Source organism: Heloderma suspectum, chromosome 7 (genome assembly GCF_057233095.1).
Source record: "Heloderma suspectum isolate Gila_16-S chromosome 7, 16-S_ref, whole genome shotgun sequence".
NCBI lineage: Eukaryota > Metazoa > Chordata > Lepidosauria > Squamata > Helodermatidae > Heloderma > Heloderma suspectum.
The window spans coordinates 50,234,350-50,259,731 of NC_139464.1; the positions used below are offsets into that span (position 1 = coordinate 50,234,350).

Here is a 25,382-nt window from a genome sequence, read left to right on the forward strand (position 1 = left end):
CTCAGTGGAGGTTGGTGGCTCCAATGTCAGTGGGGCTGTGCATCCGTTCTGGGTTTCAGTCACAACCAGCCAGTAGTCTAAAGGAGCTATCCAAGGTGCTAAACCCATTTTAGGGCTGGTGTTCAGCCCCTTGGATAGCTCCTTTAGAGTTCTGGCTGATTCTGACTGAAACCCAGAGCAGATGCACAGCCCCACTGACATCGGAGCCACCAGCCTCCACTGGTTGGACTGGAGGTGGGAGGATGATTGCCAAATGCCAAAGCCTACCCGGGCCTATTTTAGGGCTGCTTCCCCGCCCTCCAGGTTCCCCTGACGCGTAGCAGGTGTGGTGCTGAAAGCGGGAACAGGGAGGAACCTGCCCAGCGCCTTCTCGAGTCGGTGGCCAGGGAGCTGTCCCTCGCGGCTTAAACCCGGCCACATTACAGGCAGCGCAACCAGAAAGGCGACGCGCAACAGCGCCAGCGAGGCGGCCTGCCTCCCGTCATTATTGGGTGAGGAGGCCTGGCCGCGAAGGGCATTCTCCGAAGGATTCGGCCGCTCGGAGGGAAGAAGCGACGGCACCGGCGGACAGCGGCGCTCGCTCGAAGAGGAGAAGCGCCTGGGAGAGGAGAGAGAGCGAGAGCGGCTCGTGAGGGGACAAAAGGCGCACCGCCGATAGGAAAGGGGCACCGAGCTGACGAGAAAGAAGAAAAGCAGAGTGAGGGGCGGAAGCGGGGAGGACAAGGCTGGCGCGGGATAAAGAAGGGAAGGGGGGTGACGAGAAAGGGGGGAGCTGAAAAGGGCACCTGAGAAGGGAGACGAAAGGCGCGTGAGCTAAAGGAGACACCGGGAGGCTCAGGCGGGCATTACCGGCGCGCAGAAGGAGCCGCGCGGAGCAAAGAAAGAGGCGCGCGCGACCGGGGCAACTGCGCGCGAGGCCGAAGGGCTTTCCGAGGCCGAAAAGCGCGTGCCCGGCGCGCGCGGGTCGAGGGGCTGCCCGGGAAAGACCTTGGCCGGCGCGCTCGGGACCGGCTGCTTCTTCCGCACCTGCGGAGCTGGGGGCGAGGCGCGCGTGAGGGCGAGCCGGCGAAGGCGACGGCGTCTCGCTTGGGGGCCGAGCCGGGCCGGCGCTCGCCTCCCGAGAAGCGACTCGGTCGCGGCGGCAGCGGCAGTTCTCTGGACCGGTCCGGGAGGGAGCGACTCTCCGCGCGGGCTTTGGGGCTGCCCCCGTTACGCGCCGGCATTCAGGGACGAGCGGAGCCATGAGCGCCTGCACCGTCGACGTGGGCTTCGGCACCTGGGACTACGTGGTCTTCGGGGCCATGCTGCTCATCTCCGCGGTCATCGGCGTTTACTACGCCTTCGCGGGCGGCGGCCAGAACACCTCCAAGGACTTCTTGATGGGAGGCCGCAGCATGACCGCGGTGCCCGTGGCGCTCTCCCTGACGGCCAGCTTCATGTCGGCCGTGACGGTGCTGGGCACCCCGTCCGAGGTCTACCGCTTCGGGGCCAGGTTCAGCGTCTTCGCCATTACCTACGCCCTGGTGGTCATCCTCAGCGCGGAGATCTTCCTGCCCGTCTTCTACCGCCTGGGCATCACCAGCACCTACGAGGTGGGTAGGAGGGACTCGGTTCAGGCCTCTCTGGCACAGCTGATCTCCGGGTTGATTTCGGGGTTAACACCTGGCTTCACAGACATGACACCTGCTTCGCCTCCCTACTGACTTGCATTTCACACACACACGTGCGCGCACACACACAAGGGTAGGTTTCTTTTTCTTTTCTTTAAAAATATATATATATTTTATTGGTTTTTCAAATTAAACAGTACAGAAAATAACTTAATAACATGAGCTATCAATAAGAACATCCATGCATCTTTAGCTTGATCATTGATACATACAATTGTGTTGCATGTCTCTTATCTTTCTGAGTGTTTACCTGATCTCTTATCTTTCTCAGTGTATACTCCGTTAACCCAATACATCTTTCCATAAAAGACCATGTGACTATAGTGGTTAATTTACTTCCTTCTGCTGTATCATAAAGTTTATAAAATCCCACTGTCATATTGAAGTTATCCCCTACTTGCGCATTTCTGCATGCCCTTTGTGTGTAGGTTAATTTTTCCATTAGAGCTACCGACTATAATCTGAGTTTCCATTGTTGAACAGTTCGACCATGAGTGCTTTTCCAACTCCTCTGAGGTCTGAGGACAGGGCAAGATGTCATTCCAAATGAATAATTACTCTCTGGATTGTTATCCTGACTTTTCACCTGTACATTGGAGTACCTTCGCTCTAAGTAGTTTTCTGAGATTTTCATCTGGAAGTCAGTCCAGCAAAAATCAACAGAACTACCAAATCAACCATACCACAAGATCAATTTGCAAGCCCCTTCCATAGTGATCAGTCAGTTTAACTCCAAGTAACTAGTTTATGACTTACACTGCACAAGTATGTACATGTTATTGAAAAGAAAGTTATTAAGGGTGCAATTCTATAGCCGCTAGTCAGCGACTAGATGGCCATGGGATAGGTCAGTTCCTGGGAACCAACCTCGGAGCCCACGCTCCAAGTTGGTTCCCTGAGAACCAACCTCCACCCCCTCCTGTGCTGCTTCATAGGCAACATGGATCAGCCCTGCTCGGCGCTCGTAAGAGGAGCTCAGAGAGGCAAAAATAGAGTATTCCTGGGGGCGGGGAGGGCGGACATGCTGTTCCGATGCTTCCTATGCGTCGTTTAGCATCCGTCCCCCACCGCTCTGACTTCCTACAGCTAGACAGCCTAAATTGGCTGTCTGGCCATGAATGCAGGGCTGCTGAAGCGCGGAGGGGAAAATCCCCTCTGCGAGGCTTCTTCCCTGCATTGGATAGGTGGTCGCCTCTGAGTTCAGAGGTGGCCGCCTATCCCAATAGGATTGCGCGCTCCATCTTGCATTTCATTTTGATTATAATAAATGAAGAATTTATTCCCTGTCAATGACTCATGATTAAGCTTCTCTGTATTAAACATAACTGCATATCTATGTTTAGAATAATGGATAGTATCCAATGTTAATTGACACTAACTTAAGTCCCATTCATTTCCATGTGTCAAATAGTACTAACATTGCTTACTGCCCTAAGTTTACAGTGTTTGCTTGATAAGAAATACATATTTATATAAAGTATATATAGTTACAGTAGCAGGCAAAAGAAAACAATCCCAAATTGACTAAGATGCAAGCATTAGTCAAATAATAAATGGAAAAGCAACTCTTTTATCCTCCAGAAAAATATAATCTTGTCTAATAAGATATTAACTCTTCTGTCAAAATGATATAAAAATTTATGCAAACATTTTTTCCTGCAGTATTTAGAACTTCGATTTAATAAATTTCTGCGTCTCTGTGGGACGGTGCTCTTCATTATTCTCACGGTAAGGAAAATGTACATTTCTTAATATCTGAGGTTTCTCAAGCAAACATTATTATTTTATTAATATTTACACTAGAATACATTTATTGAGCCATGAAAGTTCACTTACAATGCAATGCTATACATGTCGAACCTGGCCTGCTTGCACTGGCTGCCTATGTGCTTCTGAACCCAATTCAAAGTGCTGGTTTTGACCTATAAAGCCTTACATGGCTCAGGACCACAGTACCTGATGGACTACCTCTCCTAGCATGAACCGACCTGTACACTGCACTCTGCATCTAAGGCCCTTCTCCAAGGGCCTCCTTCGTAGGGATGTCAGAGAATTCCACCACGGATCTCAGTGAAGCCGAATGCCAGTACATTTGGCCCCTCGAAATCCATAGCGGAACGAAGCCCCCCGCCCCAACATCCTGCAAAAGGCGCGCAAAATAGAGCACTTACCTGGTGCCATTGGCGCTGCTTTGCGAATGGCGGCCGCCCCATTTAGGCCCTGATAGGCTACGTAAACACTTATGTAGCCTATCACGGCCAATGCAGGGATGCCATTTGCGTCCCTGCAGAGGCCGTGATAAGCTACATAAGTATTTACATAGCCTATCACAGCAAAAAAAGGGAACGCAAATGGCGGCCGCTGCAGCCACCTCCATTTGCATTCCTGGTTTTTTTGCCATGATAAGCTATGTAAATATTTACGTAGCCTGTCACAGTAAAAAAAATAGAGGTGCAAACGGTGTAGCAGCTGCCATTTGCGACCCTGTATTTCGCCGTGATAGGCTACGTAAATATTTACGTAGCCTATCACGGCCAAAAACATGAACGCAAATGGCGGCCGCCATAGCCCCCGCCATTTGCGTCCGCAGGCTCCAGACACCCGCAAATGCACCTGGCCGGCAGCTCCACAGAGTTGCTGTGGAGCAGAGCCAGCCAGGTTAGGATTTCGGGGGGAGGTGCGGAGCGCCTCCCCCCCCACCATGAATCACCCCTGCAAAAAGGTAAGTGACTTTCGTACATCCCTACTCCTTTGAGGAAGGCTTGGAGAGCAGCAACAAAGGAGAGGGCCTTCTCGGTGGTGGCCCCCCACTTGTGGAATAATCTCCCTAATGAGGCCCACCTGGCACCAGCATTGTCATCTTTTCGGCACCAGGTTAAAAGTGTCCTCTTCTCTCAGGCATTTGGCAGCATATAAGAAGTCTCTTTGCTTATCTCTAGCTGATGGTTTTTAATTGTTTTAGATATCCATTGTTTTTGCGTGTGCTGTTTGTGCAGTATTATTACATGAATAGTTTTATACTTTATATAATGTATTTTAATGGTTTGTTATTTTTTGTGAACCATCCAGAAAGCTTCAGCTATGGGGCAGTAAAGAAATATAATAAATGTAATGAATTGTCTGTTCAGAAGTAATTCCCACCTACTTCAGTGGGACTTACTCCCAGGTGAATGGGAATAGAATCACAAACTTTATCTATTATAAGTAGCAATTGAAAAATAAAGCTGGCTTTAGAAAGCAGTCATAAAATTGTGAACAAGATTCTTTATATTGCCTAATGATGATGTGGGAAGCTAAAAGGTAATCCTAGCACTATTGAAATACCTGAGAGTTTTGTCACTCATTACAAGACATAGATCCTTAAGTAAACAGATTATGCAGGGAGCTTTAAGCATGCTAGAGTGAGAAATAGACGGCTGCCACCTAGGAACTTTTTAGTTCATTCCATAAGGTGGTGCAGCTGCCAATCAGCTCTTCCTTTAGAAAATAGTACCTTGGATCCTAACATAAGTTAATTTAAAGAACTTCACAGACAGAAAGTTTCCTTTCATCTCCTCCCCCATGCAGTCACCTGTGCCCCCTGGAAAGCATATTTGGACAGTTGGAGGACCTTCCTGAACAATGTGGGATGGGACACAGGGAACTTCTGCTCAACTTGAGCAAGTCACTATCATACAAATGAACTTACCTCTCAGGATTTTTGTGATGATAAAATAGAAAAAATATATATATACTGCCCTGAGCTCCTTGGATAAATTGCAAGACTGGTGCTGTTGCTGTGGCATTTACTTGTTTAGGATGCAATTGGTTTCAGGCAATCCATTTATCATGCTCACAAAAGGTGATCAGTGCTATCTAATCACTAGCCATATGTTCTGTGGGGAATGTGCTTGTAGAGCACTTTCCTACAGATTAAAATCTCTATGCAGAGGTCAGGGATGTTAGACTACAGAACTTTTAAGGATTACAGTTCTCTGTGTACTTCCTCAAAGAGGTGTGTAACAATGGTCATATAGAAGCAAAGCAGTTCAAAACATAATTATATCGATTTGTGTACTTGCTTAACAGGATTTGGTTTCTCGCACAAAATGGCATAGAACTGAAGACAGATACTATTCTTGATTAAGTATGGTTGTTGATTAAGTCTCCCCACTCATATAAGTGAAGCTGGAAGACCATTCTGTTTGAATGCGCTTTCTTAATATTGTTTGATGCTGTTTCCACTTTTGCTAGTTTTGTTGTACTGGTTCTTGTTGATTTTGGTGCTCTTACTATGGTGAAAATTCCTGGTCTGTTAAGTGTATTTTGATTAATCAAAATTAATTATGAAACAGCATCAGCTACACAAATCTGGATTCCTGCACTGAGCAGGGGGTTGGACTCAATGGTCTTATAGGCCCCTTCCAACCCTACTGTTCTATGATTCTATATAGAATCATAGAATCATAGAATAGTAGGGTTGGAAGGGGCCTACAAGGCCATCGAGTCCAACCCCCTGCTCAATGCAGGAATCCAAGTCAGAGCATCCCTGACAAATGGCTGTCCAGCCTCGTCTTGAAGGCCTCCAGTGTGGGAGAGCCCACCACCTCCCCAGGTAATTGGTTCCATTGCCGTATTGCTCTGACACTCAGGAAGTTTTTCCTGATGTTCAGTCGGAATCTGGCTTCCTGTAACTTGAGCCCATTATTCCGTGTCTTGCACTCTGGGATAATCAAGAAGAGATCCTGGCCTTCTTCTCTGTGACAACCTTTCAAGTACTTGAAGAGCGCTATCATATCTCCCCTCAGTCTTCTCTTCTCAAGGCTAAACATGCCCAGTTCTTTCAGTCTCTCTTCATAGGGCTTTGTTTCCAGTCCCCTGATCATCTTTGTTGCCCTCCTTTGAACCCTCTCCAGCTTGTCTGCATCCTTCTTAAAGTGTGGTGCCCAGAACTGGACACAGTACTCCAGATGAGGCCTAACCAGTGCTGAGTAGAGGGGAACTAGTACTTCCCGGGATTTGGAAGCGATGCTTCTATGAATGCAGCCCAAAATAGCATTTGCCTTTTTTGCAGCCACATCACATTGTTGGCTCATATTCAGCTTGTGATCGACGACAATTCCAAGATCCTTCTCGCTCGTAGTGTGGTTGAGCCACGTATCCCCCATCTTGTAACTGTGCATTTGGTTTCTTTTTCCTAGGTGCAGAACTTGGCATTTGTCCCTATTAAATGCCATTCTGTTGTTTTCTGCCCAGCACTCCAGTCTATCCAGATCACTTTGAATTTTGTTTCTGTCTTCCAAAGTATTAGCTATCCCTCCCAATTTTGTGTCATCTGCAAATTTGATCAGCATTCCCTGCACCTCCTCCTCCAAGTCATTAATAAAAATATTGAAGAGCACTGGGCCCAGGACTGAGCCCTGCGGTACCCCACTCGTTACCTCTCCCCAGCTTGAGAAGGTCCCATTGATAAGCACTCTTTGAGTCCGATTCTGTAGCCAACTGTGGATCCACATGATCGTTGTTTCATCTAGCCCACTTCGAGCTAGTTTGCTCATCAGGATATCATGGGGCACTTTGTCGAAAGCTTTGCTGAAGTCGAGGTATATGATGTCTACAGCATTCCCACGGTCTACAAGGGAGGTGACTTGATCAAAAAATGAGATCAGATTTGTCTGGCAGGACTTGTTTTTGACAAATCCATGTTGGCTTCGAGTAATCACGGCATTGTTGTCAAGGTGCTTCCAGATGGATTGCTTTATGATCTGCTCCAGAATTTTCCCAGGGATTGATGTCAGACTGACTGGTCTGTAGTTCCCAGGTTCCTCCTTTTTACCCTTTTTGAAGATAGGGACAACGTTAGCCCTCCTCCAGTCATCTGGCACTTCCCCGGTCCTCCATGATTTCTCAAAGAGAATAGACAGCGGTTCTGAGAGCTCTTCTGCCAGTTCCTTTATGACTCTAGGATGCAGTTCATCTGGCCCTGGAGATTTGAACTCATTCAAAGTAATGAGGTGTTCCTTGACCATATGCCTGTCGATCTCAAGCTGCAATCCTGCCCCTTCAGCCTGTACTTCGCCTTTGCCAGGGGGGTCATAGACCCTCTTTTGGGAGAAGACTGAGCCAAAGTAGGAATTGAGCACCTCTGCCTTTTCTTTGTCATCTGTTATCATTTTGCCATCCTTATTTAATAGCTGAACAACCATTTCTTTCCTCTGCCTTTTACTATGCACGTAGCTGAAGAAAGCCTTTTTGTTGTTTTTAGCATCCTTCGCTAACCTCACCTCGTTCTCCGCTTTAGCCTTCCTGACGCCATCCCTGCAATTCTGTGCTACCTGCCTGTACTCTTCCTTTGTTACTTGGCCTTCTTTCCACTTCCTATATGTGTCCTTTTTTGTTTTCAGGTCATCCCTAAGCTTTTTGTGAAGCCACATTGGCTTCTTCTGTTGTCTTCCACCTTTTCTTCTTGTTGGAATTGTTTGTGATTGTGCCTTGAGAATTTCCTTTTTTAAAAGTTCCCACCCATCTTGGACTCCTTTTCTCGCTAGCATTGCTTGCCATGGGACCTTACTGATCATTGTTCTGAGTTTATTAAAATCAGCTTTCCTAAAATCCAGGGTACGCGTTTGAGTACACTCGGCTTTTGCTTCCCTTAGAACCAAGAACTCAAGTACAACATGGTCGCTTTCCCCCAGAGTTCCTGTAACTGCTACTTTATCCACTAAGTCATCTCTGTTGGTTAGGATCAAGTCAAGGATAGCCGATCCTCTAGTTCCTTCCTCTACTTTCTGTAGGAGGAAGTTATCCGCCACACAAGTCAGGAATTTCCTGGAGGGGCCATGTTTTGCAGAATTTGTCTCCCAACAAATATCGGGGAAATTGAAGTCCCCCATTACTACTACATCATGCTTCCTTAAAACATTGGCTATTTGCTTTTCAAAAGTTTCATCCTTGGCTTCTCCTTGATTGGGTGGCCGGTAGTAGACTCCGACCACCAGGTTCCTTTTATTCTTTGCTCCATTTATTTCAACCCAGATGCTCTCGATGGGGCTACCAAGCTCCTCCTCCTGTATTTCTGTGCAGAGATATGTATTTTTCACATACAGTGCAACCCCGCCTCCCTTTCTGTTCCTCCTGTTCTTTTTGAACAAGTTATATCCTTCAACTGCTGTATTCCAGTCATGAGAGTCATCCCACCAAGTCTCAGTTATACCTATCAAGTCATAATTTCCCTCCTGTATTAAGAGTTCAAGTTCGTTCTGTTTGTTTCCCATACTCTGGGCATTAGTATATAGACATCGAAGACCATGTGCTTCATAGTCTGGCTTTCTTCCTACATGTGTCTGAAGACTATTATTGGGCGCTATCAGCGCTGTTCTCTCCATTGCAGTGCATGCGCCTACGTCCATTGTTACCCCCAACATTACATCTCCCTTCCCCGTAGGATTCAGTTTAAAGCCCTCCTGATGAAGTTCTTCATGCTGTGGCCAAACACATTCTTCCCAGCCTTTGTGAGGTGCAACCCATCCCTAGCCAACAGCCCATCTTCCAGGAAGTATAGCCCGTGGTCCCAGAATCCAAATCTCTCTCGTCGGCACCACCTTCGTAGCCAGTCATTCACCCGGAGTATTTTTCGTTCCCTTTCTATCCCTCTTCTAACTACTGGAAGGATGGATGAGAAAACTATCTGGGCCCCAAAGTTCTTGAGTTTCCTTCCCAAAGCTTCAAAGTCTGACGTGATCTCTTCGTAGCTCCGCTTGGCGGTATCATTTGTTCCCACATGGATGAGAAGAAAGGGATACCTGTCAGTGGGCTTTATGAGTGCAGGCAACCTTTCAGTCACGTCTCTAATCTGTCCTCCCGGGAGACAACATACCTGGCGAGTCCACGGGTCTTCGCGACATACTTGGGTCTCGATCCCACGCAGCAAGGAGTCTCCCACTACTACCACTCTTCTCTTCTTCTTCTTGTAGGCCTGGGTTTCATCGCCTCTGTTTGACTGACCTTCAGCCTCTTGCTCACTCTCATGCAGGTTCCCCTGTGATTCTTCCTCTGCAGGCTGTCCTCCAGTCTCATCTGCAAGTACCTGGAATCGGTTCCACAGCTCCACCGCTTCCACTGGTGCAGAGTGGCGTCTAGTTCTTCTTCTCCTAACTGTCACCGTTTTCCAAGGAGTATCCTCTACTCCATTTTTCTTCACCTCAGCATTTCCTACTGCCTCATCTTGCTGTTGCTCTTCAAGCTTCTGGTCTGCCCTTTGCTGCTGTAGTTCCCCCATTCTGTCCAAGAACTCTTCGTGTTCTCTTATTCCCCGGAGGGTTGACAGTCGCCGCTCCAGTCCACTTACTTTTTCCTCCAGCAGCGTGATCAACTTGCACTTGTTGCAGGTGTAGGCCATGTTGTTCTCAGGCAAGAAAACAAACATTGCACACACCTTGCAGGTCACCACCACTGGAGAGTCTTGTCCTTCCATAGCCTCTTCTCCCTTTTTGTGTCTAGCTTTGTGATTGTTCTAGACTAGCCTGTGCCTGCTCCTCTACTCAGTAGAGGTTAAAAGCAGAGTCCCACTGGTGTGGAAGTGTGTGTTACAAGACAAATAAATGAAAAAAAGTTAGTAAAAAAAAAAAAAAAAAATGTTAGGGGCCTCCCCCTTGACCTCCCCTGCCGAACTCCCCTGGCCAACTCCTGTTTGCTCCCCCTGTCCGCTCGCTCTGGTCGCTCGCTCTCTGGGAGCTTGCCTGCTTCTGTAGTCCCTGGACCAGCTGGAGCAGCTTGCTCTGCTCTGCTCTGCGCAGCTGGGAGGCGGGAAACAGACTGAAGCTTCCCGCCCAGTCAGCTGCTGGGAGTACTCAGGCCACACCCCTCCAATTCAGTTGGAGCTCTCAGAAGCTCCTGGTGAGCTCACAGCCAGTCAGAAGGATAAAGGGCAGCGCCCTGGGCTTCCTGCAACCCACTTACCTCTTAGCCTCTGTCTCCTTTGTCTCCTTTGTCTCTTCAACCACTGCAACTCCCCTGGCCAACTCCTGTTTGCTCCCCCTGTTCGCTCGCCCTGTTCGCTAACAACAATATAATTCTGTTTTGAACAACTTTCCTTCTATATGGCCATTGTTACACACCTCTTTGGAAGTACACAAACAACTGTAATCATTAGTTTATTGTTTTATTGATTCTACATGTTTGTAAGACACTCTGTGGACTCTTCTAATCCAAGATGCGGGGTATAAACAATGCAATAAATAAATAGTACTTTGGTTCAGTTCAGTTTGAGTTTGATGGCATTGCCTTGTGGTGTGAGCTTTATGATGTTGAATGCTCCAGGAAGAATGTCTCATATTTTTCTGTTGATCAGAGATTAGATAACACTCTTATACCAGGCTTTCCCCACTCCCGCTGTAGTGTTCCTACTTGGACAACAGCATTCTATCTTTTTGTTGGCAGGCTCCTTGGTAGGAATGCCAGAGAAACACTGTACTACAATATTTTGTTTGACATGGTGCTATCACTTTCACTTAGTTTGATATGGTGCTGTCAAATTCATCCTGGCATTAAGTTAAAGCTTGGAGAATTGACAGGGCTGGCTGGAGATTTAGCAGACCAATTTAATCAAGCAGTGCTAGACTGAATGCCTCACAAACAGATTAGGCACAGTAAATAGAAATTAGATATGAATACATCTCCAAGGTGTTGCATAATTAATTGGACAGGGATTCCCCACCCTTAAGCATTGCAATCTCAAGCAAATACTGCTTTGATTAGATTGAGTTCATCTTGAGTAAGATTTAGAAAATAATCATTCCTATTAAAACTTCTGTACACCTGGAAACAACATTCTTCTCTTTTGTACGCTCTGTCTTAGTTGGATACAGAATGTTCATCCCTTTGTAGGGTTTACCCTATAAAAAGCCTAGGCTCTGAAGCCAGGCTGTTCCTGGCCTCCCAGGAGAAGGGTACAACTCTGCTGCTGAAATGGCTTGGTCCCTGGCTTCCAGACGGCAGGCACGAGTTTGCTGAAACCACTTAGCTCTTGGTCTCCTCCACAAAGGCAGGATACCTCACTGCTTTCCTAGTGTGTCAAGTTCTGAAGTTTCATGACCTCTCAACAGCCCAATACTCATACTCTGGTGGTGTGACAAGCCCAATGCCCTGGTTGCATCAATTGGTCTCTCCCCTGCTGAAATCACCTGAGGCCACAGAACCTGGGGTTCTGCTACAGAGCCCCATTACCCTTTTCCCTAAATAACTCAGTTCTGGCTGCCTAAGTTACTGCTCCTGCTCGAGTGGAGGCCTGAACTGCAGCTGGTAGGTGCCTTCCCCATGGCTTCCTTCTCCACCACAATCTCAGAAGTTTCTCCATCTCCCAGCATTGTCTTCAGGAACGATCCATTGGGATCACAGGACAGGTATCTTTCAGGCCTTAATCTATCTTCTAGAGGTCTTTTCCAACCCTCCAACCCTTACTTAGCTGCTCAAATTGGTGTGACTGTATTCTGCCCTTCCCTTTTGCCACAGTGACCACACAAGGACAAGCTTCCATACACCTTCTGAAACTAAAGACAAACCTCTGTGAGCTTTTTCACTCCCTGAGCACATAATCCTCCTTCCCTAAAAAACCTCTTTCATTCTCTCTCTCTCTCTCTCTGTCTCCCGGTTAGCACTAGACCTCAATTTGCCTAACCCCAGCTTCTGCTACTCTCGCAAAACCATAACCCAGCCCATTCAAACCCAGACACATCATGCATGTCCACAGCGTAGTTTTCCGTGAACAGTAGTCCTTAAGTTTAGACACCAAGTAGGACTTTGAGCTAATTGCCCCACCATTCGAACCCTGTGAAGGGATGTCTGTGTTATTAATTTCCCCTTTTGTTTCATTTGCTTAATATATGTAGGTTTGTTTGTAGTATATTACCTGATTATGTCCATATAGTGCCTATTAGTACCTAGCCAAACCCCAATATTAATTATTGTGTATATTTTTTATTCCTGTGTGTTCAGTAAATAATTCCCTGTTTTGGAATAGACCTGTGTGTATATGTGTGTGCGGGTGTTCATTGGGACAAAGTTGTCAAGATGCAATAACGCCAGTGTTAAAAGGTCCCTTAAACGTATGTATTCCTGAACATGTGTACCATTGTTGACGTCTTCAGGGAAGACATTGGTTACATGTTCAGGGAAGCTACTTTCACTTTATTGGAGTTCTGTGTGAATCATATGAATATATATCTTCTTTAACAGCTTTTCCAACAAGTCTCATTTATACTGTTCTGGATGCACTTCAAAGTAGATTCTCTGACTAGTGAGATTATAATATGTGGTTTAAGGCATGAAGACTGTTACTGATACAGTGTGACATGAAATTTGCACATTTGCATTCATACTTCTTAAGACTACTTCACAATGCCAAGGGGCTTAAATAAAAATGACATCCAGGAACATAAACTACATGAATATCTGGAATAACTTAGCTTTTCACTAGGATTATTTTCCTCCCATAAATTTTTGTATCTGTCTTCTTCTTTCCAGATATTATACACTGGAATTGTCATTTATGCTCCAGCCTTAGCTTTAAATCAAGGTAAGATGAATGAATGTATGGTAACATATAAGAACTCCCCCCCCCTTTAATATCAATATATGTATCATATCATGCAAAACACATTATGAAGCCTTCCGAGATTTCTGCTGACTGCAGCAGAAATCTGTGCAACTAAAATTCTTGTATCGGAACATCAGCTATGAGTATTTTGAGAAGTGACTTGTGGCTACATTTTGCATTATGTTTAATGAAATTTAACTTTGTAAGCATTATATGCTTCATAGACCCCAAGTATTGTGGAATGAAGTTTTCATGTGGATTTTAAATGAAAAACATAATCTAGATAATATTTACAGTAATTTCTTGAAAAATCCATAATGACTGTCATCAATTGACATGTAGTATTTACCAAATATATGTCTCTACAGCAAGGAGTTCACAGCTCAAACCCCTATGACAACTATTTTATATGCTTAGTTACTTAGAGAGCAATCCTATGTGAATCGATGGTTGCCTCTGACCCCGGGGGCGACTGCCTATCCAGTGGAGGGCGGGAGGAGCAGTGAGGAGCAGATCTCCTCCTCGCTCCCCCCGCCCTGCTTTCGTGGCTAGACAGCAGATTTCAGCTGTCTAGCTGAGGGACCTCCGAGTGTGGGAACTGGCGGCTGGACTGTGTCGTGCCAGCATTTCCAAACAACCCTGCTCCGCCCCCGGGAACGCCTCATTTCCCCCACTCTGAGCTGCTCTTCTGAGTGCGTGGCTGATCCGCACTGCCTATGGGGCAGTGTGGGAGGGGTGAAGGTCAGATCTCCAGGAACCGACCTTGGAGCGCAGGCTCCAAGGTTGGTTCCTGGGAACTGACCTATCCTATGGCTGTTTACACACTGACTAGCAACCATAGGATTGTGCCCTTAATGATTTTATTACATATTTATCTTGTATTATTTCCATAATGGAGCTCAAGGATACATACAAAGGGTTTGCAGCCAGTCTCCCATCCAGACACTGACCAGGGTCAAACCTGCTTTATTTCAGAAAGGTTGCTGCATCAAGTGCTTTAAAAGCAGACTTTCCCAAGCTGATGCCTTCCAGATGTGTTGGCCTACAACTCCCATCACTCCCAGTCAGCACCACTAATGCCATGCTGGCTGAGGATGATGAGAGCTGTAGTGAAACATATGTGGAGGGTACCCAGTTGGGGAAAGCTGATTTAGAGTCTAAAGGCCTAAGATTATAGCTATGCCCCCTACACAGATAAATATATTTCCTCCTAAAAGTGTGGAAAAAATGCAGCTTATTGAGTTATTGCATTCCCTTGCATGGGTGCACTACATCTGACCATTTCTCCTTCCTTTTTGTTGTGTCTAGGTGGGCTACAAAACTGAAAGGTTATCAGGTATCCAGTTGGCCAGAACGGTTATCAAGCATCTGGTCAACTATAATGGCCACATTCAGATATCATGCTAAACCATCATAGCTGATAATAGTCTCATTGTAGTTTAGCATGGTGAGAGAACTGCAGTGAGCCTTGGGCTTGCATGCTCTGCCGTCTCCTCTTTTCCTCAAGTGCAGCTGAAACAAGGACATTAGAAGCTTTTGCTTCCCATTTCCATACACCACAGTTTAGCAAGTCATCTGAATGCCATTACAGGCAATATGTTATGAACATTAGAATTATCTTGGTGAATCAGAGCAAGGCCCATCTAGTCTAGAATTCTGTTTCCAGGACCAGCAGCTCATATGCCTCTGAAGCTCACCAGCAGGGGATGATTATAATGGCCTTTCCTTGTTTATTGATAGCATCAGTTTTACTTGCCCCTGTACACAGAGGTTCCAGTCAGGCAACATAGCTAATAGACCACAACTGTGTGGTTTGCTCTATGCCATAGACTAATCTACGGGCATCATTCCAACAGGCTTCTATGGAAGAAATTATTAGGACCCCAATGTTAATTAACTAATTATTTCCTACAATTACATCCAGCATTCCTTCTCTATTGTCAGACACCTACCATGGTCCTAGTCTTTTCCTTTCCTTTAAAAAAAGTCTTCTTCCATTACAGTTTTTATTTTATTTTCTAGTTACGGGAATTGACTTGTGGGGTGCAGTGGCTGCAACAGGAATAGTCTGCACTTTCTATTGTACACTGGTATGTCTACTGTTCAATTTAAAATTGCTAGTTTCTTATTAACCTTGTATTATTGTATATACATACTGAAAAATGAAATGCAACTTTTCCTAAAATGATATTCCTATGTCATTCCTATTCTGCTTTCCTATATCCTTCCCACAACTGCAAATAATTATCTCCTCCAATTCTCTGTGAAACTCTTCATTTAAATATTATATTATTGAAAATGATGATGAATTATTTGGTTCCCCTGCCTTTGAATGAAAGCCAGTTGTTTGGAAAAAGGAATGGCTTAGTTAGAGAAATGCATTTAACCTCCATGGTCCCAATGAGCATTAAACTTCCTTTTCTGGGGCTCTCCCTCCCTATAACACATATACACGCACCCAAGAAATTATCTGGCTTGTATATTAATCTGTACGTGCTCTTCTCCACACAGGGTGGTCTAAAAGCCGTAGTTTGGACAGATGTTTTTCAAGTTGGAATCATGATAGCTGGGTTTGCAGCAGTGATTATACGTGCTGTTGTGGTTCAAGGTGGTATTGGACATATACTAAATGATTCCTACAACGGAGGAAGATTAAATTTCTGGGAGTAAGTTTTTAATTTGGGGGGCTCCAGTATTAAAGAAGACTCTTACAATGAAATCTTAAACATATTATTTGTTTTCTGTATCATTGTAATAGTGACATTTATTTCCAGTGATATGTTTAGGATAGGTCTGTTACTGATGTTACTACATTTTCATAGAGTGACAAATAAGCAGTAGTTTTTTTGAAAAATAAAGAATAAATTTAGCTATTCATTGTGTACAAGGTGATCATTTACACTTTTCTAAAATGTGTAACCTTTTTTGGTGGTAACTGTTTTACTTTGTACTTAGCTTAACTATGTATTTGTGCTGAAATCTTACACTGATGTACAAAAATATGTAGAGGGTAGGAATGGCTTTATCTGAAGCCTGTAGAGTGGCATTGGCATAGGAGTGGTATCTTTGGTACACAGACTTTGGATACAATTTCCAGGTGGGGCGTCAAAGAAATTAATGGAAAATCAACATAAACATCTGTAATCCTGTCACCAAACCCAAGGGTTGTATCCTATTGGTGTCCCTCTGCTGATGGAAAGCTCTTTGATCTACCAGAGACTTCTGTCAACAGGAGGGAGGCAATTCCCCACCCCACCCCACCCATAGCACCTCCCATGTTGTTCTGAAGGATTTCCCAACACTTTACAGTAATTTGGGGAGGCAGGGGGGACTAAAGGAGGGAGGAGGTGGGATGATCAAAAATTGCATTCCTCCCTATTTTGCTGATGGAAGCCTCTACTGGATCAGAGCCTTCCATCAACAGGGGGACAGCAGTTGGATACAACCCCAAGTGTTGGGGTTTCTGTATTTATTTCTGTATTACATTTCTAATCCACCCAATAACCAATGTTCCCTGTGTGTATTACAAACACTTAAAAGACTAAATGCCATAGAAACAGTTAAAAATATAAAATACAATACAAATATTTAAAAGAATGAAATACAGTTTTAGTGACTAGGACTTGTTGAAAAATTCACCCAACATCAGTGGGAATCTTGAGTTAGCAGAACTGAGTCAGTTAGCTGGATGGAGATTGCAGAACTAATACTATCACTACTGCTGAGTAGAACCTGTACAGTTCTGCTGATGAACAGGGAGCTGCACATGATCAAGCAGCAGAGTTGACAGCTAGAATACAGCTAGAGAAGAGACCCATTCAACTGAACACAGGGGCAACGGACTTCATTTTAGAGCATATTATATGGCAATGATGGTGGCAAAGCAATCTTAAGTGTCCACCACCATTGCATCAGTGCAATGTCAGCCAGCAGACTTTTCTTAATATAGTCTGGGCTCCACGTGGTTTGCAGAGCAGTCTCACAATTGTTTGGATGTGTTTCAGTTGCAGCAGGATTAGGATGTTTCTTGAAGTTGTTTGTCCAATAACCAGTGCTCAAAACCTTTGTTGATCCTAGCTACTTCTAGCTTGCCATGAGAGACTGGCTAGTTCTGATCAATGCCTTTCTGAGGAAGGGGATGGTCCTGGGGATATAATATGATCTGTTGAAATAATTTTTATTTATTATAAATATTTATTCAATATTTATTCAAGTATATGTATTTATTATATATACATAGCCTATCCTATGCTGCAGTGTTAACTGAGAAACAATCACATTCCAGGATGTGATCTGTGCACAAATGAATCGGGTCTCAGGCAGGTCGGTTTTGTTTAGGACCACAGTCTCTTTTTTGTTTTGTTTTTCAAAAATTCCAAATATTGTTGCCACTGAACTAACAGCTCATGGGTTTAAATCTAATGGTGGCTTTGCACTAGCCGAAAGTGTTCTGCTCATATAAGGTGGGAGACCCAATTTTTCCAACCCCCAACCTACTGCAGTCCCCATGCACTGTTCCTGAAGGTTGAGAGACTCTCCAGCATAGTATGGGGCATGGTGCAGAGGGCTGCAGAAGGTGTGTGTGCGTGTGTGCGGGATCAGTGAAAATGGGATGTCCCACCATGTGTGAGTTGCAAGCACTTTCTGCTAGTGCAAAGTTACCATTAAATGCAACCCATGTTCTTATTCGTAAGGAATCCATGTATCTTAAATTATATATTTTCTTGTCAAATATATATACAATTCAAAATGTATGTATCATGACTACTTCAGTTAATATTTAACAATTGTCTGTTATATGTTTACAAATAAAGTTTGAGAACTTAAATATTCACTGAAAGTGAACATGAAAAGAGAGTTTAAGGGACCATTTAACATTAGCTTTAAGAATTCTATTTTCTCTCCTTCAATTTAGCTTTAATCCAGATCCTTTGCAAAGGCATACATTCTGGACAATTGTCATAGGTGGGACTTTCACCTGGCTTGGTATATATGGAGTCAGCCAGGCTCAAGTTCAGCGATACATTGCCTGCAAAACAAGATTTCAAGCAAAACTGTAAGTAAATTCATTTTTTTGACCCATTGCCAGAATCTTTTTTTATAAGACATTTTCATTTTAAACTGCATTCTTGACATTATAAACACATAAAATATAGTAATGAAAGGTAAAAACATCCTGTGCTTTCTGCTTTATGAACCATGTCAAAAGTAAATGCATTTAGTTTATGATAATTTATAGCAATGTTCAGCATTGTGTCTTGTTTCTTTATTGTAAATTGTATTCTCGCATGTAGTACGAGCATTTATTTAGTTTATGATAATGCTTATAAGTTAAAAAAATAAATTGCACAGTTTTTGTTATGCAGATCTTTTAGTAAAAATGAACCTTACAGAGCAATCCTATACTGCGCCCCAGGGCGCATAGGATTGGGCAGGAACCCCTCCCCCCATAAGCTTGTAGATAGCTCCAATTTCGGAAGGGATTCCCAAGGTTGAAGCCCTTATTTTGGCACTTCCCGGCCATGATGGACATTTCTGCAGTGGCTCCCTCTACAAGAGCAGAACTGCAACCTTGCAGAGGTGGAGGGAAAATGGGCATGTCAGTGGCGTTCTGGTGGGTGGGGAGCAGGGGCGTTGCTAGGTTCTTAAAAGATCCAGGGCACAGGCCCATAACACAAATTTGTGCATATATATAATATATATATCTGAGTCTAAGTGCACCTCTAATATATATGTGTGTGTGTGTGTGTGTGTGTGTGGTGTGTGCATGTGGTGTGCTTGCATGTGTGTATAGATTACATATATACATAAGAAGTGTTCACTGACCCCCCCCACCTCACTTCAATTCAGACCCCAATTCAGTATTTTGGAAAACATCCTGCTTCTGCTCAGGCCAATTTGTAGTTAGACCATTTCAGCTCAGCACCAAACCTGAGTCAAGGTTTGGAAAAATGAGCCTTCATGCTTCCTGACTACCATTGGAAATTTTTAAAAACTGTAACTTTTTCTCTTGGTCAGAACGGGATGATCATATCAGGTATAGTAGCCCCTAGAAGGGGATTACACCTGCCCAATGTCAGAAAAATAGGTGCAGGGTTTATATTTTGATTTTCTTTTAAAAGGAACTGCCAATAACATTTGTATTACTTGGAAAAACTGGATAAGAATTTCAGGATTCATTGCCCCATTAGAGAAGAGGTGGCCTGTGGCAAACCAGTATTGTGGGATCGGTTCCAGCTTCTTCCTTCTGATGAACTGGACAAGGTGCTTTCATCTGTAAAGCCGACCACCTGCTTACTTGATCCTTGCCCATCTTGGCTCATTATGAGCTGCAGAGAGAGATTGGGTGAGGGGATCAGGGCGGTGGTGAATGCCTCCCCTGAGGAGGGAGTGATGCCATCAGCCCTCAAGGAGGCAGTGATAAGACCGCTCTTAAAGAAGCCCTCCTCGGATCCCCAAGTTTTGAACAACTTTCGCCCAGTCTCGAATCTGCCATTTTGAGGCAAGATCATTGAGCGGGTGGTGGCAATGCAGTTGAAGGCACACTTGGAAGAAGCCAATTATCTGGATCCATTTCAATCAGGCTTCAGGCCTGGGCATGGGACAGAAATGGCCTTGGTCACTTTGGTGGATAATATGAGGAGGGCTTTGGATAGGGGTGAATGCTCCTTCCCTGTTCTCCTCAGCCTCTCAGCGGCTTTTGATACTGTTGACCACAGCATCCTCCTGGACTGCCTGGAGAGGATGGGAATTGGAGACATCGTATTACGGTGGTTCCGGTCCTTCCTCTGAGACAGGTACCAGAGGGTAGCACTGGGAGAGGAGGTGTCAGACCCGTGGCTGCTCACATGTGGGGTGCCACAGGGTTCCATCCTCTCCCTGATGCTATTTAACATCTATGTGAAGCCGCTGGGGGCTATCATCAGGAGGTTAGGGGTGCGGTGTCATCAATATGCAGATGACATGCAGCTCCACCTCTTATTCAAATCTTCACCAAGGTTGGCCGTGGAGTCCCTGCCTAAATGTCTGGAGATGGTGAGTGGCTGGATGGGGAGGGATAAGCTGAAGCAGAAGCCTGACAAGACCAAGGTACTTTTGGTGGGAGACAAGAGTAGGTGGGGGGATGTTGACCTGGTGTTGAATGGGGTATAGCTATCCTTGAAAGACCAGGTCCGGAGCCTGGGGGTCATTTTAGACTCCCAGCTGTCCATGGAGGCTCAGGTGTCAGCCATGAGCCAGACAGCATTGTACCAACTCCATCTGATACGGCGGCTGCGTCCCTACCTTCCTGACCATCTGCTCCCCTCAGTAGTACATGCCCTGGTCTCCTCTTGTCTAGGCTACTGTAATGCGCTCTATGTGAGGTTACCCTTGAAGACGGTTCAGAAGCTGCAGCTGGAGCAGAACGCGGTGGCTCGCCTGATAAAAGGCAGCCACGAGCGTGATTACATCACTCTGGTGCTGAAGGAGTTGCACTGGCTACCAGTTGTTTTCTGGGCCAAATTCAGAGTGTTGTTTTTGACCTTTAAAACCCTATATGGTTCTGGCCCAGCCTATCTCAAGCAGCGCCTCCAGCAACACCAGACAGGCCGCTTAACAAGATCGGCCTTCTCTCTGTCCCATCAACCAGGACAGCTAGGCTGGTGAGGATGAGGGAGAGGGCCTTCTCTGTGGTGGCCCCCACTCTGTGGAAGTCCCTCCCTAGGGAACTCTGCCATGCCCCCTCTTTAATGAGCTTCCACCACGCACTGAAAACTTGGTTATTCAGGCAGGCGTTTGGGGTGGGTTAGGGTATTTTTAAATAATGTTTTAATGTATAATTTTACTGTTTTAAATTGCACCATTGTACATCATCCAGAGTGGCTGGGTGACTGACCAGATGGGCAATTAAGAAATTTAAGAAATTAAGAAATTAATAAATAAGGAGAACATGTCTCCAAATTTCAGAATGATAGCCACATGGGTTTTTGTGCAAGGGTGGCCTTGACATTTTGAGGTCTCCAAAAGAGGACATGCTTCTCTCCTTATTTTCCTTGTGGTCCATTGTTCTGAAAATTACAGACAGCCCAGAGTTGTCCCTAAATAAGAAACCAACAAAGTTTCAGAAAGATAGGTGCAGCAGTTCATGTGGAAGGGGAGTTCTCCAATTTGGGGGAGGGAGTGATTTGCTTTCCCTTCCCCCCTTCCCCAATAGTTCTTTGGGTAAATTTGTATGAAAATGCACAGGTCATTAGCAGTGTCTCCCAGACAAGAAACCTGCAAAGTTTCTGAAGGATATACATGCATATAAATTTAGAATGACTAGAATTTATTTATATTTCACCAATATTAGCAGCAGGGGAACATGGGTGGGAAGGTGCTATTTCACTCATGTCCTACTTGTGGGTTTCCTGTGGGCATCTGGTTGGCCACTGTGTGAACAGAATAATGGACTAGATGGACCTTGGTCTGATGCAACATGGCTCTTCTTATGTTCTTAAATATACAGTGCCTCTGAACATATGCTGAATGCTTTTCTTTCACCACTGAGCACTTACATTCTCCCCCCTACCAATTCTACTCCCCTCCATGCAACCATCCCTCCTCATCCTACCATCCTCCAGTAACTCTTCATAAACACAGATGTCTTGTTTTGTGCAACTCTCCTCTACCTCCTCCTTGTTATGCACAAGCTCTCATTGTATCTTCCTCCCCATAACTTTATTTGTGCCAAGACTTCACCAGGATTCAGCCAATGAGTCTATTTTCAAAACTGGGGCTAATTATGGAGAAACTCTGAGCATATATTAAGTGCCTTTCTGTCACTACTGAAGCTAGAGTTCATGCAAAACGAGGGGAAAAAAACCACAAATGACAAAACATAGAATCATAGAATAGTAGGGTTGGAAGGGGCCTACAAGACCATCAAGTTCAACCCCCTGCTCAATGCAGGAATCTAAGTCATAGCATCCCCGACAGATGGCTGTCCAGCCTCAACTTGAATGCCTCCAGTGTGGGAGAGCCCACTACCTCCCTAGGTAATTGGTTCCATTGTCGTATTGCTCTAACAGTCAGGAAGTTTTTCCTGATGTACAGCTGGAATCTGGCTTCCTGTAACTTGAGCCCATTATTCTGTGTCCTGCATTCTGGAATGATCCAGAAGAGATCCTGGCCTTCCTCTCTATGACAACCTTTCAAGTACTTGAATCAGTACTATCATATCTCCCCTCATCTTATCTCCCCTCAGTCTTCTCAAGGCTAAACGTGCCCAGTTCTTTCGGTCTCTCTTCATAGGGCTTTGTTTCCAGTCCCCTGATCATCTTTGTTGCCCTCCTCTGAAACCAATCCAGCTTGTCTGCATCCTTCTTCAAGTGCGGTGCCCAGAACTGGACACGGTACTCCAGATGAGGCCTAACCAGTGTTGAGTAGAGGGGGACTAGGACTTCTCGGGATTTGGAAGCTATGCTTCTATTAATGCAGCCCAAAATAGCATTGGCCTTTTTTGCAGCCCCATCACGTTGTTGGCTCATATTCAGCTTGTGATCAACAGCAATTCCAAGATCCTTCTCTCTTGTAGTGTTGTTGAGCCACGTACCCCCCATCTTGTAACTGTGCATTTGTTTTCTTTTCCCTAGGTGCAGAACTTGGCATTTATCCCTATTAAATTTCATTCTGTTGCTTTTGCCCAGTGCCCCAGTCTATCAAGATCACTTTGAATTTTGTTTCTGTCTTCCAAAGTATTAGCTATCCCGCCCAATGTTGTGTCATCTGCAAATCTGATCAGCATTCCCTGCACCTCCTCCTCCAAGTCATTAATAAAAATGTTGAAGAGCACTGGGCCCAGGACTGAGCCCTGCGATACCCTGCTCATTACCTCTCCCCAGTTGGAGAAGATCCCATTGATAAGCATTCTTTGAGTCCAATACTGTAGCTAACTGTGGATCCACCTGATCATTGTTTCATCTAGCCCACTTTGAGCTAGTTTGCTCATCAGGATATCATGGGGCACTTTGTCGAAAGCTTTGCTGAAGTCGAGGTATATTATGTCCACAGCATTCCGACAGTCCACAAGGGAGATTACCTGATCAAAAAATGAGATCAGATTAGTCTGGCAGGATTTGTTCTTGACAAATCCATGTTGGCTTCGAGTAATCACTGCATTGTTTTCAAGGTGCTTACAGATGGTTTGCTTTATAATCTGGTCCAGAATTCACTGCTCCAGAATATTCATTGATAATAAATATTTATAAACATGACTCGTGGGCCAATATACCTGATCACCTTCAATAAAGGTTTCCAATAGCAAAGGAGACTCTGATGTAGGGATGTCAGAGAATTCCGCCACGGATCTCGGTGAGACCGAATGCCAGTGCTTTCAGCCCCCCAAAATCCATGGCGGAATGAAGCCCCCCCGCCCCTTCACCCCACGAAAGGCGTGTGAAACGGGACACCTACCTGCTGCCGTTCGCGCTGACTTGTGAATGGTGGCCGCGGCCGCAGCTGCCATTCACTTCATCACTATAGCCGTGATAGGCTACGTAAATACTTACGTAGCCTATCACGGCTAACGCAGGGATGCCATTTGCGTCCCTGCGGAAGCTGTGATAGGCTGCGCAAGTATTTACGTAGCCTATCATGGCAAAAAAAAAGGGAACGCAAAAGGCGGCAGCTACAGCAGCCGCCATTTGCATTCCCTGTTTTTTTTGGCCGTGATAGCCTACGTAAATATTTACGTAGGCTATTACGGCAAAAAAGAGGGGCACAAATGGCATAGTGCCCGCCATTTGCATTCCCCCTCCTTTTTTTTGCCGTCATAGGCCACGTAAATATTTACATAACCTATCACAGCAAAATACAGGGACGCAAATGGCGGTGGCTACGGCAGCCGCCATTTGCATCCCTGCAGGTTTCCCAGTGGCCTGGTGTCTGGCTACGAGCGGCCCCGGCTGGCAGCTTTGCAGAATCTCTGCGGAGCGGAGCTGGCCGGAGAGAATTTCGGGGGGAGGGACAGAGCGCCTCCCCCCCACCGTGAATGTCACCCTTCGAAAAGGTAAGTGACTTTCGTACATCCCCACGAAAGAAGCAGGACCAAATCTAGATTCTAACAAATGTTGTATTTGCAAATACTGCCATTCACCTTGTAGAGGGGAGATCAAATTTGTCTCACAAAGCTGAAAATGGCAAAAACTCATCATCAACACCCAATAATTGATCCAGGGTAAAAATCATCATACCAGGTCCACCCAAAAATCACCAAGTCCACCACAAAAACATTTTCTTTCCAATTTTTAAATCTGGATTTCCTCATAAAGTAAATTTGGCATGGTAAAATGGGTCAAACTATAATTGGCATGACACCATACATCTCTGACCTCCGAGATTGTGGGATCTCTGTCCACCTTAATATGCCGAGAACCTAATGCCATCCATTTGGAGAGAGGCTCCAGACAGGAAGATTCCAAAACTGACCAAGGTGGAAATCAAATCTAAGCGGAAAAGACCAAAATTTAGTATAGGTCAGCAGATAAGCCTGATGATGTGTATCAAGATCTGGAAAGCCAAATCCATGTTCAGAGTTGCATCCTTTTCAAAGATATTCTTAGTGGAAAGGACACCCCCCCTCCAATTGGCAAAACAAAGCATTAAGCTTTTGGAAATTTTTGCCAGGTGTAAGTAAGGGGATCCTATGAATAACATAAACAATTTAGGTATAGTATTCATCTTGAGTGTATTAGCCTTACCCCATAAACTCAGCTTTCAAGATGCCAGTCTATCTACATCTCATGAAATATCATTAATCACCTTGTTTAAATTTAACTTGAGCGTTTGAGATATGTCTCTAGGGATAATTATTCCCAAATAAGTAATGAAATCTGGGCACTGTTGCAATTGCCAATTAGCTAATACACAAGAGTATGCCCTATCTCCAGTTGGCATTATTTCCAACTTTGACCAGTTAATTGAATAGCCAGACAAATCATCAAAAGTATTAATCAGTTTCATCAAAGCTGGAACCCAGCAACTGGAGTTTCAAGATAAACAGCAAAAGATCATCAGTATAAAAGATAATTTTAAATACTAATTCAGCATACACAAAATCATGAATACTACAGCAACAGCATTTTGAACTGTGCTTGTAAATGGATTGGAAACCAGTGAAG

At 44.9% G+C, this 25,382-nt stretch overlaps 1 protein-coding gene across 1 annotated transcript in view; it reads left to right on the top strand.

The window, feature by feature from the left end:
* Positions 1-305: 305 nt before the first annotated feature.
* LOC146339760 (sodium-coupled monocarboxylate transporter 1-like) overlaps positions 306-25,382 on the top strand; it is a 62,903-nt gene continuing 37,826 nt past the window's right edge. The window contains exons 1-6 of the mRNA XM_084810149.1: positions 306-1,592; positions 3,333-3,398; positions 13,170-13,221; positions 15,265-15,332; positions 15,754-15,908; positions 18,158-18,298. Coding sequence (XP_084666275.1) covers positions 1,242-1,592; positions 3,333-3,398; positions 13,170-13,221; positions 15,265-15,332; positions 15,754-15,908; positions 18,158-18,298 — 833 coding nt within the window. The 5' untranslated portion in view covers positions 306-1,241. The remainder of the gene's footprint in view (positions 1,593-3,332; positions 3,399-13,169; positions 13,222-15,264; positions 15,333-15,753; positions 15,909-18,157; positions 18,299-25,382) is intronic.